Below are 16,058 nucleotides of genomic sequence, written 5' to 3' on the forward strand. Positions count from 1 at the left end.
CAGCAAAACATGAAGGAACAGGTTGTTAATCTTACAAAATGGCTCTGTCAATACTATCTCTGGGTGTCCTTGTCGCTGCAATAAGCTGGAAATTGCAAACCAGTGAAACTTATTGGTTCTGGCACAGGTAAAAAGCTCATCCTTTTAAACTAGAAACCCCTTGCCAGTTGCCAAATCTTCTCACTTTTCTTTTTATTGCTTTCAGTTTCACCAACTAACCTTCTTCGAAATCTGCCTTCTTGTCAGTCCATGGCACGGGGCTATATACATATCTGCCTTCCTCTTCCTTTGTTCCGAAGAAACCATTGGAGGTCAAGACAGTCAAAGTCAAGTAGCAGCGGATGGACATTATGCAGCATGTGAACTTGCTCGCCTGAATGCATCACGGTGAAATGCAAAAAGGAGAACAAACAAAAAAAAAATTGCTGAAAATCTGAATGTGGAAACACAATTAAATCTTGTAAGATTAAGTTATGTGAGTAGTTGCAGACAATTGGAAATTCAAAGATGCTTTCAACCATGGATGTATATTAATTCAATGGAACAGACTATTACTGTATTAACAATTGTTTAAAGTTTTTATTACGAAATATCTTGACATATTTATCAATAAAATTTTTTAATAATTAAATAAATGATATATTGAATTTCAGGCTAAGAATAAATTAATTTAATGAACAAAGAGTGATTAAGGAAATGAAGCTTTTTATGAAATAAAAATTTTCCAGTAACCTTGATTGCTATACATAAAAAAATAAATACATATTTTCATTTTTTTCAACAATTTTTGGATAATCGTGGGACCAATTCAAGCCCAGAAACAAGCCCAACCCGTCCGGCATTTAACACGTGAACTGCACGTGCCACTGTTTAATCGTTAATGCTCGCGCTTTCAGGTGTTTTTTAGCCATTGATTGATTCGATTGTCTTAGCAGAGACCCGCTATTGCCGAGTTAGGGCATTTGAGTGGACTCGGTCAATTCTCTAAGCAGAAGGTAAATCTTCAATTTTTACACCGATTCCTTGTTTTTGAAATTTTTTTTGTGGTTTTGACTGTTTAGAACCTCTCCAATTTGGTGAGTTTGCAATTAGCATAAAAAAATGTACCGTATTTTCAAAGATATTTAGTGTCTTTTATGGCCGTGGATCTGAGTTACAATTTTCATTTTTTTTTTCATTTTGTTCCTATATAAAGACTCAATCAGCAAAACTTATGGATTTAATTTAATATATGATGGAAATCACGAATTGTTTTATAGTTATAACTTAAAAGGCTGAAATTGTTATGTTTGGTTGCTGAGAAAATGTCTGATAGTGAAGAAATTAATGAAAAGAAAAAGGAATAGGAATTTGCAAAAGTTTTGCGTTAGACAAAAGTGCATAATTTAATGTTCAAAATTTGAAAAAAAATTTTCTGTGTTGGCAGATGTCTTATTCAAGGGAAACAAGGTGAGCTTTTTCTCCCTCCATATAAACTCCGTTCCTAAGCTAAAAGATCAATTCTTTCAATGTAAGTGAATTAAATTTTCTTTCAAACTGATACTTTCAGGTCAGTTTCACCGGCAAGAGGACGCCGATCAAGGTCATTGTCAAGGTCCCGAAGGAGTCGCTCCAGGTCTAGGTAAACAACCTTAGTTATTTATCTTTTATATGTTTATCTTAATATAGTGGTTCCTATACCATAATGGTGTCTTGTTTTAGCTGATTATTATTATTATTAGAAGTTAAATTTTGTGTTAATTTAGTTTTTATTGCCCCAGGAGCAAATCTCAGGATGCGTCCAATCCAGGGAATAACTTGTATGTGACTGGCTTATCCACTAGGGTTACTACTGCCGATCTTGAGAAGTATTTTGGCGGTGAAGGAAAGGTATGGAATCATTGTTTATTAAGACAGCATTATTTGTTCTTTCAAGTGCTCCTATTTTTTTCTATGCCTCTCTATGTGGAGGTAATTTTGGGGTTGTGCTTCAACTTGCAATATGATTTACTGAAAGAGAAATAAACATGAAAAGGATGTCACATTTGTATGCTCTAGTTGCAGTGAAGGTGGCTGAAGTTGATTAGGTGCTTGTATGTTATTGAGCTTGCATATGGCTACTGGCCATAGGTACAGCTGCTGCTTTGGCTGTTTTTAAAGCATGAAATTTGAATCTATATTTTAGTTTTTCTTTGTGTTGCTTTACCTTGTTTAAGTTAAGGGTGTAAGTGGTTTCCTTGCCTTTATAAAATCTACATGTAACAGAAATGTGTAAAAGGTTGCAACAAGAATCACCTTAGGACCCCTGTGAGTGGGTATAGGCTGTTGTGATAATCTGTCTCTGGAGTTATATAACCTGAGTTCTTGTTTCAGGTTGTGGAGTGCCATCTGGTTACAGATCCTCGCACCAGAGAATCTCGTGGATTTGCCTTTGTGACCATGGAAACTGTTGAGGGTGCAGACCGCTGCATCAAGTATTTGAATCGATCCGTGCTTGAAGGTCGATTGATCACTGTGGAAAAGGTATTAGTTTATACTAAGGATCTAATAGTTGGTTTGTAGTGAGGCTAAATCATTTATGTAGAATTTTATCTAAAATTCTGCTTTCTTCGGATGTGTTGCCTGATAAACTTTGGCAGCAGGTCTTGTATGTGTAGCTTCATCGAATTCACAATCTAAGCTCTTAACAGTTCAACCTGTACCCCCTCAGACATGAGTTCCGCATCGACATTCCAAACTCATCGATTCAAACTCGACTATTTTGCTGAGGGTTGTATGCCCTTTTTTCCTTTTCTTCATCAGTAACAGTATCTGGAGAGGCTGTTTATTATTTCTGTGTCATTTTTGAAATACCCTCAAGACATACACGTTACATCAATTTTTTGGTCTTATCGTGCTTGTTCTGTAAAGGTGAATATCTTATCTTATTCATTACAATAAAGGTTGGTTTTAAAGATCAGTCAGCCCACAGTTGAAATGCTTGCCATAACAGCCCAAGGCTCACATGAATATCTTATCGTACTTTAAAAAAACTTTTGTTGGTTGTGTAGACCCCTTGCATGTCTATATCATCTATGTGGGCAACTTCCAGGATATTCTTTTAATACAAAAGTTAGTCTCAGATTTTGCATTTGCGGTGACAATATCAATTTGGAGTAAATCACTGGCTTGCTTTATGTGCGATATTAACTTGCTTTTGCGCTAATAATGCAGGCAAAAAGGTCCCGAGGAAGAACACCAACTCCTGGGAGGTATCATGGTTTGAGAGACAGAAGAGGTAGATACTAGAACCACTCTTGCCATCGCGTTTTTCTGGAAGTTTCTTTATGATGTTTTTCAAGTTATGTTCCCTTGAAAGTTTGAGCTTGTTAAAGTTCTTGTTGTTTTTGCCTTTATAGAACTTTGTTAATTCTAGACGAGGTAGGGCATTTGAACTTTTGTTAACTTTTCTGCTTGTTAAAGTTCTTATATATTGATCATCTTGCCAAATCAACACAGGACAAGGTCGCAGACGGTCTCGTAGCTACTCACCTCGACGATATGATAGAGATTATCATTCAAGGGGCAGGCAAGGGAGATCACGCTCTCGTTCTCCCCATGGTAGGAAAAGAGATGATTATGACTCATACAGGAGGCGCAGAGAGCGCTCCTTGTCCGGTGATGGCAGTGGTTATCGTAGATGAGAGAAAATCATTCTCATCACAAGTGTGATCTCTTTCATCTTGCCTCCTCATTTAGTTAGTGGTTCACTGGATGAATTAATATGGGTTTCTTGATCAATGTGGGATCATTATCATTATAATTACCTCTTCTCGCTTGACTGTTTGTATTGTTATGTACGCTAAACATTGTATGATCTGAACTTGCCTTGCTTCTGCAATTAGCTATGATGAATTTGGTGAAGAATGTCCAGCAACCAAGATCTTCAGTTTGAGAGTCTACTCCTGGGTTTTGATTCAAAACGAGTGGGTGGTTTCTCCTCAATTGCAAGAAAGGATGTGAAAGTGGGGACAGTTGGATTTTGGGGTTTGGGTGTAAGGCTGTTGCATCCGTTTTCCATTTTTTTAGCTCCCTGTCATTTGGCTTTGGCGGGCTTTTTGCCTTCTCCTAGTACATGTTGGAATCAATTTAGGAGGGAAAAAAACTTGTCACAAGAGACAAAAGGGTAAAGAATTAGTGAAGTTCATGGAAACCACCACGCTTTGCCCTGATTGTGCTTTGGGGGAACATCCAAAATGCAATAAACGACTTTGTCAGACCCTAAGGATTCGGTATTTTATTTTTATTTGGAACTTTGCTGCTCTACTAAATTTTAATTAAAACATGGCTGGGTAAGTTTGAAATTTGAAAGGGGAAATGCAAAAGTTTGTCTCTGAAGCAAAGCCCTTTTAAACGATTGGCAAATGAATGAAAAAAATAATAAAAGATTATATTTTAAACTTATAATACCAAAAATGAGTACGAAAAACCAAAAAAACAAAAGAGAGGGAACATGTGGGAATCGGATAAGGGCCCCACACTTTGAATCCTAAAACCTGGAAGCGGGCTGTAGAGTGCGCTCCAGCTGCAAGAGCGGACTTCAAATCAAATTTCAAATTTATTCAGTTTCTTTTTTAGCAAAAAGAAAAAAAAAGACTTTTTTTTATTAAATTTTACCTAAGTTTATAATAAAACAGCTTGATAACTTTATATATATATATATAGGTGTAATAGTGGTACGATTTTTTGCTTGCTAGGATAAGATCCGACAGCTGGGTCTCTGACACGTGTACGTTGTTGGCTTCTCCTTTCACGGAGCAACCGGTCATCGGCTTGGCTTTGGTTGGTCTCATCAGCGGGCTTGGCTTTTAGGAAGTGGTAAATGACAAAGTTGCCCAGTGCGAGACGACATGTGTCGGAGATAATCGGGTGAATCCTAGCCGTTGAAAATCGTTGTCGGACATCTTGTAAACAGCGCCTGGAAACATGATGTTTGGGAAGATAGAGTGGAAGGGTTAAAAAAAAAAAAACAGTACTGCAGTTAAATAAAAATCTATACTTTTCTGTCAAAATCACAGCTTAAAACAAAGTTGAAATGTTTACCACCAAGTTTGGATTTTTGTTAAAGCACTTGTCATATCTCAATTAATAATTTCTTTTAATATGATTAATTTCAAATTCCAAATTCCAAATTTAAAATTATTAATAGATTATAGCAGTTCGAATGTGATGTAGTTAAGTCAACTTAAATTCACATTATGCAATATATAATACCTTAACTTAATTTAAAATGTCCCTATGGACTGTTAGGGTATTTATTTAGATGATAAAAGGTTACCATGGTTGTTCTAACATTTTGAAGCTCTCTTGTGAACATGTTTAAAGGCGGAGTTATCTATTTAAATTTATTAATATGATCTTTTTGAATTGAACGTAAATATGAAAATTTGAGTATAATTCAACCAAAGTTTATTTAAAATATTATAATAAATAATATATTTTAATATTAATTATAAATATATTAATATAATATAAATTTTATTATTTTAATAATTAAAATGACAAATCTTAATCGAACTTGGCTTATAAAACAAAAACAGAAGTCCTATCATTAATGTCTTAACACCCTTATCAAAGTGTCTATTTCTATCAATGAAATAGCACGTATATCTTTTCACACTATTTTCACTAACATTAATTATAAGGTGAGACGATGATTGAAAAAAAAAAATTGAGTCAAGTCAACTCAGAGGCAAAATTTACACAACATATTATTAAACTTAACTTGGTTCTTATATTTGATTAATTGTTTTAATTAAAACCAAAAACAAGAAATGAGAGTTTACAAGAAAAGGGAAAATCTTAAACATAATTATACATATAAATAATTTATGTGTCAAACAAAATCCAAATTTATGAATAATTGAATTCAACATGTATCAATACAGTATTTATAATAAAACGCTCAAAATGCTTTTACATTAGTTCTACATGCACTCTAAATTTTGTACTAAAGTATCGTATAAAATCTTATAGGATGATAAATGATTGAGGGATAAGGAGACAAATTTAAGGGAAAAAAAAGAGAAGAGAAACAAACGCATAAATATTTAACAGAGTCACGAACAACGTGTGATACCGTAAATGCGCTGAACCATGCCAAACAATTTTCTCAACAAACGATGAAAACCGGGTCCCACAAGATCATTATCAGCCCAGCCCAGATAACACCGGGCCCCACACCCCTTAATAACGACAAAAGAAAAACCCGACACCCGCTCCCGCCCGCCTGCTCATTAGCCGTTAGCCGAGCCATCCACCCCAAAATGGCGAAGGTAAAACGTAGTAAAAATCGAACCGGGTATCGCCGGTTACGAAAGAAAAAGAAAGGAGTGACCGTACGGCACATGGCAGGTCGTTTCCATGGCAGTTGGTAAGCATTTAGTGTGCTTTCTCTCTCCCTCTATCTCGCTCTTCAATTCTTCTTTCTTTGTACTGAAATTTTCCCATTTGGATTTCAATTAAGCCCTTCTCTTTCTCTCAAAAGCTGTGCATTTCCAGTTTCTCTCTGCTCAACTCCTAGCCGTTTTTTTTTTTTCTTATCCATTAAAAAAAAACAATTCAGTTCAGATCCGTTACAAACCCGTTTTTCTTAACCCGAAATCTAATATCCCCGACCCGCGAAACCCCTTCCTCTTGCTCTGTTTCTTTGAATCGTTTTTGCATTTTTCTCGTGCTCTGCAGGTACACCAGATTTTCTGTTACTTCCTTTTATTCAATGTAAGATTCTTTTGTAACCTAATGTTTATGCTTGAATCGATTGTATACCGGAAAGGTTCTTAATTCTCGTTTGGGTTATAGCTTTTTCATTGAGTTTGAGCCGAACTTGAAGGTGACAAAGATTGCTCTCTCACTACCTTAAATTTGATCTTTTTCAACTTTTCTTAACTCGTTTCCTGGAAAATGCAGCAAAGAGAATTTTAGCTTTTTCTTTTTTTTTTCCTTCTTCTTCTTCTTGTTCTCTCTCTCTCTATCTATCTCTCTGATTTCTACTTAGTTTAATGGGATTTTTAAAGTATAACCAATCTTGATTTCCTGTTAAAGAGCTAAATTTCTTATGCTTACCTTACATAGTTAAATGGGTTTTCTTCCCTATAAACATTTTTTTTGCTTTTGTTCTACAGTTGGGATTCCTTTTCTTTCTTTATATGGTTAAATTCTCTCAACAACCAAACATAATTTTTCTTTAGTGGCAACTTTAGTTGGCTATTGATATGTACAATTCAGCTCTATAAAAGCTTCTTCTTTTCATGGGTTGGTGATAAAAATATGGGACCTATGATTGTTTCAAGCTCTTGATAATTCAGGCTTTTAATTCAATTGTGCTTGTTTCAGGTGATATCAGCATGGCATAAATAGCAGAAGCTTAATGATGAGATAGCATCGTCTTGGTTTCTTTACTGAGATCAATCCAAGTCCTGTGAATCAGTGATTGGTTTCTCCAACGTGAAATTCGCATTCCACTCTTCCTCGAAATATTCGTCAGTGACCAATCTTTTTCCTCTCTGGCTTGAAATTCATTACTAATCTGGGATTCTTTTTGTACTTCTTTTTTAAAACTTTGTTGCCTTTTTTTTTTTTTACAGGGCCTCAAGGTAAAGCTTAGAATCTTCTATTAGAAAACGCTATTAAATGTGAATACGAGTGGAGCTGATGACTTATTGATTACCAAAGTCAACTGCTTTTTTGAGGATCTGGGCATTTGGATTGGGGGCTAAGTTTGCTTATTTCTGATAATTGAACTTGAGTTTGAGTGGGTGAGGAGAATGTTGGAGCATGAGCTGTGTTCTTCTCGGGTTCTGTCGCCGTTCCGGGAGGAAAGCGGCGATGAAGAGCTTTCAGTGCTTCCGAGACACACAAAAGTTATTGTCAGAGGAAACAATAGAACAAAGTCTGTATTGGTTGGTTTGCAAGGCGTAGTCAAGAAGGCTGTGGGCCTTGGTGGTTGGCATTGGCTGGTAGGAATTCACTTTTGCTTTCATCATTGCTTTTTTTTTTTTTTAACTAATTTTTCAAAATTCACCGTTTGATACAACTTCTACTTAATCATTAATAAGTTGTTCCTAAACAAGCGGTTTGTAATTGGTCTGGATTATTCTCAGATTTTCTTTTAATTTCAATTAATTTATTTTTGTTCTTTCACAGTGGCATATGTAATTGGTGCACACGTAACATTATAAATAAATCTTGCATGTGATTGGTTGTTTATTTAATTACTGTTTAATACCAGTGTTTACTAGTATTATGTATTAATTTTATTAAGGTGAGCTTGAGATTTTTGCATATGGAAATTATATAAAGCCATGTCTTTTGGTCTAGGTTTTACTGGTTTTGGGCCCTAACTCATCTTATTGTGGTTAATATGACTCGCTCTGATGATGTAACTGGACGTTTTTATGCATCCAAGGAACTTATCTCGCAGAGATGATCAACTTTTTCTTTGAACTCACTCTGTTTAGCGATCTAATAGCTGGACCCCCAAAAAAAGTACAAAAAACAAAAACTGGTAGTTGGACTAATAAAGAATTAGATAGAACACTTTTGTGACCCATCCAATGATCAAATTCTGTTTCCCTCTGCTTTTCCTGTTTGTAAATTGATTCTTAACAGGTTCAGTTTGTTTTGCTCACTGATATGTAGCTTTCAATTTTGATTAGCTTTTTACCTGGTTTTAGTTGGACACGATGGACCAGACATCAACTTAGTTTATAATGTTTTCTTCCTTGCTGAAATTGTCCATGATTAGATTGGTTTGCTGTTTCTTCATAATTGAAACTGACGTGTAATCTCTTTGCTCCTAAACCCTTTTATAGCTAGATAGCACTTACTCTGTCAGTTTTATTTTGTCCAAGAATCATATCTTGTGACACTAGTGCTGCTGTTTTCAAGGTTTTGAAGAATGGGGTTGAAGTTAAGCTGCAAAGGAATGCATTGAGTGTGCTGGAACATCCTACAGGGAATGAAGTAGATGATGATCATGATTTTGATAATTCAAGCAGTGGCTCAGACATTGGTGAGAAGGACCATGATTTCTGTATGTCAAAGGATTTCATGCTAGAAGAACATTTTTAAGTAAAAGTTGTTCCCATTGCTTTAACATTGTGATCACCTGTTTCTGTGTTTTTACTTTGGACAGCTAGTAGCATTGAGTACCATAGGCCTGCAAAACCGAGAGTTCGGCATACAAAACCGTGGGTTGCATCTGCGCCCATCAAATCAACAAATCGTAGTGGTTACAGAGATGTTCGATCCATTATTCATGCGCCTCAATCGGTTAGTATTACCAAAATTTGCAGTGTGCACCTAAGCCTTTGTTTTTTGATTTTGAACTATAATATATTTGGTGTGCATCTAAGTTGTGGGAACTTTTGACTATTGCCACATGCCATAATAGATCAAATAATTCTAAGTGTATTTTATCACGCCTTTCCCAATTTTGAAGGTAAATTTGGCAAGACTCAATACCGACTCTTTGCGAAGATATTGCAAGCACTTCAAACTTGTAGGTCCTGCTAACTCTCACCTTTGTGAATTTCCTTAGAAGGATCTAGATAAAATTACATTTATCTAATTTAAGGGGTTCTTCTATTTTGAGTTGTAGGGAGGCATCAATGCTTATTCACCAAGGGAACAAATGCTTAACACTGTGCAGCAGCATTTTGTGTCACAGGTCTTCACTTTTTGAGACTCATGCGACATACATATAAACACGCCAACATGTACTCTCCTTTAGTGAATCTAACATCTTTTTTTTTTTTTTTGTGATACAGCCACCACTGAATGAGGTACAAGTGATATCTGAATTCATCAGCGCGGCTAAGAGACTGAAAACTGATGACACACAGAGTGAGCAACTCTGAATGTTTTCAACATTGTGTTATTACATATATATTTTGGCTCTAACCTTAGATTAGATCTAATTAAAAGACTAATTGGGAAGAGTTGTTGATTGACCAACCCGATTTCTTCCCCGGATTCTAACCTTGTAATATAGGGCTAGTGCCCTTTGCTATTTTCCAATATATCTACTATTCTAACAGTGCACAGATCCCTCCACCCCATCACGGACTACACCGAACTTATTATTGCTGAATTCTTTGATATGTTACGGATTTCTCTTTTGGGTTTCTTTGACACCGTTGGCATGATAGCAAATTTGGGATAAACGGATTCATTTGAGATCTTTCAGAAAAATCTAAACATTGGTGGAATGGAAATCAGCCTGCCCCCAAATTATATGGTGTTAGCAGAGAGGCCAGGCTGGCAGTTGGTGTCATGGGATCGGTGCAACAGTGGGTGATTGGGACATATATTACCGTGCTGCCTCAAGTTTCAAATCATGGACTCTGCTTCTTAATTATTGGCGGGTGATTGTTAAAATCAGGTAGATGTGTGACCCTGACCGACCAAAGATTTTGTGCAAAAGAGCTTGCTCTAGCCTTCTCTATTAAGTATAGCAAACTTGCCATTTTGGTTCTGATTGGAACCCCCCTCCATGCTTCAAAGGTTTGTCATTCGCTGCAAATGGCAATATGATTGATGCCACATTAACATTCAGACACTAGGATTACTTTGGTCTATGGGTTTCTGTTCGAAGATAATTCTTTACAGGGGAAAAAAGAGAACGGAATTTAGTTAGCAACGTCTTTAATAATTTAGCTTGACCGATGATGCCGTGATAGCTATGGCATGGTGCCGTGCGAGTTGAGTTTAACAGTTGTTGCCAACAAAAACCATGACGATTGGATGGATAGCCGCAAACATTAATCTACCAGATTTATACTTATGCCTAACATTCTTTGACGAGTAGGAATTAAGCCAGGTCGTCTCTCTTTCAAATCTGGGTGGTAGTGTCATTTTCTACGTTTTGCTTATAACTCTCATGTAAAAGGGTTCTCAGTTTCTTTTAAGTGCTGAATTATTTGTTCTGGGGAGGCTTATGCTGGACTGGAACGTGGTTTAGCTTCCGGTGTACGCCAATCCCAAAAGGGGTGTGGGCCATTTGGTCTGTCAAATGCCACCCTCTCTTTCTGCTATATTGCCTAATTTGGGCCAAAATCAAAACAAATCTCAATCTCTTCATTATTTTGGATCCTAATTGGAAGGTTCAAAAGAAATAAGTAAAATGTTTTAATCTTCATATATCAAATAAGTTTAAAAAATTATAAATAATTGCATTGCATACTCTTATTAAATTAATCTTTCAAAAAAAAGGTAATAGTCCCGTGACACTTAAGTGACGGCATTGCATAGTATTGAGCCCGTTAGAAAATCGTGAACCTTAATCCTAAAAGAGCCCAATTGCAACCCAAGTTTCCAGCCAGCCCTGGCAGCTCCTCTTCAAAGCAACAAAGAAGGAATGAATCGCGGTAAGCAAAGAGGGGGGCCATTTGCAAAATACAATAAAGTCAAAACACTAGCATAAGTCAAGCTTAGCTCATCAATGTATAAATGTTTTCCGTCCAGTCCACAAATGTAATGTTGTCACCAAGAGAACAATCCCGCTTTCTAAATCAAAACATTATCTTTTGCCACATTGCACATTTTTTTTATATATAGTATTATTGTTATTATTTTAATATGTTGCGTGGAATAAACCGGAGAGGTTGGCGCGTGGAGGTAATCCCAAAAAAAAAAACCTTAAAGAAAATTCTTTCTGCAATAGTGGAATCAGTTTTAATGGAGAGTCTTCCCTTTCTCAGTGAAAGTTTTTCTCCCACACGGGACAACCATAACTATATACACCCTCAAAAATAAAAAAGGAAATCAATAATTCGTTTTTTTTATTATTTTGGGATTTTTGCTTCGAATCTCGAATTCATTTCCAATCGAAGTTTCAATCAACAGGTAATTTCATATCCTTTCTCAGCTTTTTTCTTCTTTCTTTTTTTAATTTAGGGAATTTAACTCGCTATATATTGATTGAATTATGGTTTCTTCAGGGTTTTACTAAGCATAAGTTAATTTTTATTTTCCCTTTAGCTCTTGAATTGGTGAAATATTGATAACTTTTAATGGGTTTTACTCAACGCTATGAAATTTAGCTGTTTGGCTAAAGCTTTTGTTGTGTAGGATTTTGACTGTCTTTATTTTCTTTCTTACATGAAATTCTTTTGTGCTATTGTGTTTATCGTTTTTAGCTATTTCCATGCTAGTTGGTTATCCAATAAAAGCCTGTTTTAGACGGTTGTTGATGAAGAGTAGCTAGGGGGAACTCATTTATCTGATTGATTTCTTATTGAATTTACCCGTTTTTTTTTTCTTTTTTTATGGTTTCAGCACATAGGTTAATTACAGTTTGTCCCAAAAAGTGTGCTTTGATTAGAACTTTGCAATTAAGACTGTCTGCCACGATTAGTGGAGGAGAGGAAACATGTGTTGGGGTTTATTCCTACTCAGTTTGTTGTCAGTTATCACAATTGGTTTCGTTTTCAGTCTACTGCAATGAATTTATGTTGAGGTTCTGGATATGGAATTGTAGCATGACAATTGAACTGGGTAGGTGGGAATGTTTTTGAACTAGGTTTGTGTTTGACAATCGGTAATGGATATTGCTCCTGTTTCTACATCTATAATTCTGCTACGACTGTTGTGCAGAACATACAAATTTTAGTAGTATGTACTGCAAAGAGTAGAACACCAGTCTGCTTGTCATTCTTCGGCCTTTACCAAGTTGGCGTCTTATTCACATTTTCTGTCAGCTGTGTGCTTGTTGATGACAAGTGTAACCCAGAAGCCAGGATATAATTTTATTAGTTTCTGTTTGGGTGTTGCTTTTGCTCCAGTAGTTTCATTCTGTCGGTTATTTGTATGGAACTTTTTATCAGAAGTTGTGGTATATGTATATCAGTGCACAGCTCCAAGCTGATCCTAGCTTTGCCTTAGTGTTTACAATATTTTTCGTGTTGTCATGTGGCATTTGGCATTTATATGGTTTACTAGATGGAATGGTATGCTGTTTTTATCTTCGAGGCTGATGTCAATCTTTTCCTTATAGCAGATTTTCTCACTTGGTGGTGTGGGATTATAATGCACCAAGTATCAGTACTTTTATATGGGCATTGGACATAAGTAAAAGGAATGGGTGGTTGCTGCTGTTGCTCTTCCAAAGGAGTTGAAATAAGTAGTGCACCAGGATATTATTATGTCAGTATCATTTTCGTCCTCCTTGGGCTTATTTGTCTCTAATTGACTTTTTCATTTTTTTTTGATAAGCTTCTCTGCTTGACTTCTTATGTTTTGAATTTGGTTTCAACTCATCCCAAGTTCAGTGTAGAATACTTTGTATTTTATTAAGTGCCAAACTGCAAAATTTCATGGGTGGTTGTATGATGTGGCCAAAAATGAGATAGACTGGACATTCCAGTGCACTTGAGAGGATCAAAATGTCTTAAATTCACTGTTATGCTGGCGCCCTTGTTTTTTGTCCTTATGATAACAACTGGATGCAACCAATTATAATTTATAAATATTTCCAATTGTTAATTCTCTAATCACCCTTACTGAGTTGCTCAGGAATCATGGTCTGATTACTGTTGCTAAGTTGCTCATGAATCATGATTTCTGCCTAGTGCCTTCGCTTAATGCTAAAATGGGAAGAGTTAAACTGTGGAACAACCTGAAACCAGAAAATCGATATTAAAATTTGTTGTTGGCCTGCCTGCTGCGATACTTATTAGTTATTAGAAAATGGATTCAATTATAAATACTTATCCGAAGGTAATCCATAAGAGGTAACTATGTTGAACTAATTGTTTATCATATTGAATGCATTTTCCTTATCTTTGTTGAGTTGAACTTCTTTCTTTTAACAGTACCCAAGAGCCTCAGATGAGCGTGTGCCTCTATCTTCTCACAGTGGTGCTGCCTCTGCCCTCTCCACTGGACTCCTGGTTGACACAAATCTGGAAGTATCGGTTCCTGATGCTTATAGACCCCCTCCTGCTCCAATGCCGTTTGATGCAGTTTTAGGACCTCCTCAAACTCCATCAGCAGCCCAAGGAATTCATAACAGTAAGAGTGATGAAGCAGTGCAAACAACAAATGTTGATTCCAGTCAAGAAACAGTTGGTGTGGACACTCGAGAGACTTCTATAAAATCTGAGGACACAAAGGAATCAGACTGCAAAGCACAATTCAATACTGAAATTGAGTCACCAAAAGGGCTAGAAGTTGAACTATCAAAACCAGTTGAAACAATTGTGTCTACAAAGGAGGAGGAGGATGTTTGTCCAACCTGTTTGGAAGGTATGTCTTCCCTTGTGATTACTGAACATTTTTATCTTCCTCACTGTCAAAAACCATATTGCATTTTTTCTGGTAAGTCGTGTTTCAACTTTCAAGTAGAAAAGTTGTTGACAGTCCCTCTTTTTATTCTTTCCTGCAGAGTATGATGCAGAAAATCCAAAAATTATCACAAAATGTGAACATCATTTTCACCTTGCATGTATTCTAGAATGGATGGAAAGAAGTGACACATGTCCTGTGTGTGATAAGGTTTGTCTCAAAACAATTTTCATCTCTTGTAAGTCAATAGGAATTAATTATTGTCTATAACCCAAGGAAATAACAAGAAGGTTTAAATTACTTGTGATGCAGGAAATGATATTCGACCTACCCACTTAATAGTGTCCTGGTGGTGGACTCAGCTTTAGCTTCTTCAAATTAAGTGTGTTTCAGCGGTTTCAACAAACCAAACACATCAGAATTTCAGTTTTCACCTTTTCCCCTCATTTGTCACCCTATTAGTGGTTGCTGCAGATTTGGCGATAGTTTGGTTTTGGATTTCTCTTTCTTCATTTACTTAGTCTCCTTTTTTTTTTCTTCTTTTTATGGGGAGTCATGCCTATTTGTGAGCATAGTGTCTTTTTGCTTTCATCCTTGGAACTTGAAACTTTTGAAAATGAATAGATGAAAAGAAAGGAGAAAGAATACAGAAAAACATAAACAGAAACTGGTTTGATACCATTTCAAAGGTTAATTCTTCATGGCCGATACACTGCCCTCTATGTTTAGATCAGCATGTCATTACTTTCTACCTTCTTCATCAATAAGCAAGTGCCTGAAGTTGCATACAAGATGGAATAGGATGCTGCCATATAGGTTACCAGTGCCTTTTTTGTCCAGAAAACCTACTTAGTTGCACAGAACAGCAGAAAACTCTTTCTTCTCACATATATATTACTTTTCCATGAGTCTGCAAGCTCAAATCCTGTGAACAGATGTTTCATTACTTTCTTCGGATTGCTTCTGTAAATGGCATGTGGTTACACTCATCTCCCTGTTCATCTTTATGTGAAATTGTCTGATGGTGGTGGATGTGCAAGTGTCATGAGCTTGTGAGAACTCCTTAGAATGATGAGAATTTCGTTTGTGTAGTGAATTTCTTCTTATTCTCACAAAACAGAAGGGATAAACTGAATAGCCTGTAATTACATGACTCAATGTGTATATAAAAGTATGCAGGTCAAAGTTGGATCAGTATTTATTTATATGTATTGAACGTTGGGATTTTCATAGTGAGTGTCACTGATTCCTTTAAGTAGCTTCTGGGTTTATTTTTATCCAAACTTGGTAGCTATTTCAAATGGTTGATTAATTTTTTTTTTTGAAAAGCTCAAATGGTTGATTAATTAAATTCTATTTCAATTTCTCAACTAAAGATTCATTGCATTTAATTAGTGTTTTTGCGTACTTTGTTTGGAAACCACATTTACTAGTAGCCTAGTCATGCAGAAATACATTTTGTATTTAAAATATTTATGATTTATAAAAAAGATGTTCTTTATTTTCATAAGACTTGTAAATGTAGATTAGTTGAAATAAAATTCATTAATTGCTTTGTAAAAAGTATTTATAAAGGGGTTATAACTATGAGAATTTTATTGTATCAAAACATTATTTTAAAATGATTTTTAATTAAAAATTTTATTAAAAAATGAATACTGATAAAACATAGAGATCGGCATCCCACATATTTTTAAGCTATGATGGTTTCTTTTTCTCTCTCTTCATGATTGGTAAGGGTAAATAAATAAGAA

General features: G+C 35.7%; 3 protein-coding genes across 6 annotated transcripts; all 3 read left to right on the forward strand.

The window, feature by feature from the left end:
• The first annotated feature begins 885 nt into the window (after nucleotides 1-885).
• LOC110415650 (serine/arginine-rich splicing factor SR45a-like) lies at nucleotides 886-4,234 on the forward strand. The gene is made up of 7 exons (XM_021427349.2): nucleotides 886-995; nucleotides 1,427-1,449; nucleotides 1,550-1,621; nucleotides 1,761-1,869; nucleotides 2,353-2,502; nucleotides 3,193-3,256; nucleotides 3,478-4,234. The coding sequence occupies exons 2-7, from the start codon at nucleotides 1,427-1,429 to the stop codon at nucleotides 3,660-3,662; spliced, it is 603 nt and encodes a 200-aa protein (XP_021283024.1). The 5' UTR covers nucleotides 886-995; the 3' UTR covers nucleotides 3,663-4,234.
• A 2,178-nt stretch (nucleotides 4,235-6,412) lies between these two features.
• Nucleotides 6,413-10,495, forward strand: LOC110427026 (uncharacterized). 3 transcript variants are annotated; one of them, XM_021442398.2, is made up of 8 exons: nucleotides 6,413-6,702; nucleotides 7,354-7,499; nucleotides 7,605-7,976; nucleotides 8,908-9,031; nucleotides 9,155-9,291; nucleotides 9,461-9,520; nucleotides 9,620-9,688; nucleotides 9,789-10,495. In XM_021442398.2, exons 3-8 carry the CDS (start codon nucleotides 7,785-7,787, stop codon nucleotides 9,876-9,878), a joined length of 672 nt encoding a protein of 223 aa, XP_021298073.1. In that variant the 5' UTR covers nucleotides 6,413-6,702; nucleotides 7,354-7,499; nucleotides 7,605-7,784; the 3' UTR covers nucleotides 9,879-10,495. The 3 variants fall into 3 exon arrangements, with proteins under 3 accessions (XP_021298073.1, XP_021298064.1, XP_021298059.1); XM_021442389.2 differs by having other exon boundaries at nucleotides 6,414-6,738; nucleotides 8,908-9,052; XM_021442384.2 differs by having other exon boundaries at nucleotides 6,414-6,702; nucleotides 8,908-9,052.
• Nucleotides 10,496-11,590: 1,095 nt separating this feature from the next.
• LOC110425897 (RING/U-box superfamily protein) lies at nucleotides 11,591-15,559 on the forward strand. 2 transcript variants are annotated; one of them, XM_021440987.2, is made up of 5 exons: nucleotides 11,591-11,865; nucleotides 13,016-13,164; nucleotides 13,833-14,265; nucleotides 14,405-14,514; nucleotides 14,617-15,559. In XM_021440987.2, exons 2-5 carry the CDS (start codon nucleotides 13,099-13,101, stop codon nucleotides 14,641-14,643), a joined length of 636 nt encoding a protein of 211 aa, XP_021296662.1. In that variant the 5' UTR covers nucleotides 11,591-11,865; nucleotides 13,016-13,098; the 3' UTR covers nucleotides 14,644-15,559. The 2 variants fall into 2 exon arrangements, with proteins under 2 accessions (XP_021296662.1, XP_021296654.1); XM_021440979.2 differs by having other exon boundaries at nucleotides 11,592-11,865; nucleotides 13,019-13,164.
• The last annotated feature ends 499 nt before the right edge of the window (nucleotides 15,560-16,058 follow it).

This window comes from Theobroma umbraticum, unplaced genomic scaffold, assembly GCF_002168275.2.
Source record: "Theobroma umbraticum cultivar Fairchild unplaced genomic scaffold, ASM216827v3 scaffold_30.0, whole genome shotgun sequence".
Lineage (NCBI taxonomy): Eukaryota > Viridiplantae > Streptophyta > Magnoliopsida > Malvales > Malvaceae > Theobroma > Theobroma umbraticum.

Coding starts and splice junctions, on each gene's coding strand:
- LOC110415650 (XM_021427349.2), top strand. CDS start 1,427: ATGTCTTATTCAAGGGAAACAAG. Junction 1,622..1,760: donor AGGAGTCGCTCCAGGTCTAG/GTAAACAACCTT, acceptor TTATTGCCCCAG/GAGCAAATCTCAGGATGCGT. Junction 2,503..3,192: donor GATTGATCACTGTGGAAAAG/GTATTAGTTTAT, acceptor CTAATAATGCAG/GCAAAAAGGTCCCGAGGAAG.
- LOC110427026 (XM_021442389.2), top strand. CDS start 7,785: ATGTTGGAGCATGAGCTGTGTTCTTCTCGGGTTCTGTCGCCGTTCCGG. Junction 9,053..9,154: donor TGAGAAGGACCATGATTTCT/GTATGTCAAAGG, acceptor TACTTTGGACAG/CTAGTAGCATTGAGTACCAT. Junction 9,292..9,460: donor TTATTCATGCGCCTCAATCG/GTTAGTATTACC, acceptor CCAATTTTGAAG/GTAAATTTGGCAAGACTCAA.
- LOC110425897 (XM_021440987.2), top strand. CDS start 13,099: ATGGGTGGTTGCTGCTGTTGCTCTTCCAAAGGAGTTGAAATAAGTAGT. Junction 14,266..14,404: donor TTGTCCAACCTGTTTGGAAG/GTATGTCTTCCC, acceptor TCTTTCCTGCAG/AGTATGATGCAGAAAATCCA. Junction 14,515..14,616: donor CATGTCCTGTGTGTGATAAG/GTTTGTCTCAAA, acceptor CTTGTGATGCAG/GAAATGATATTCGACCTACC.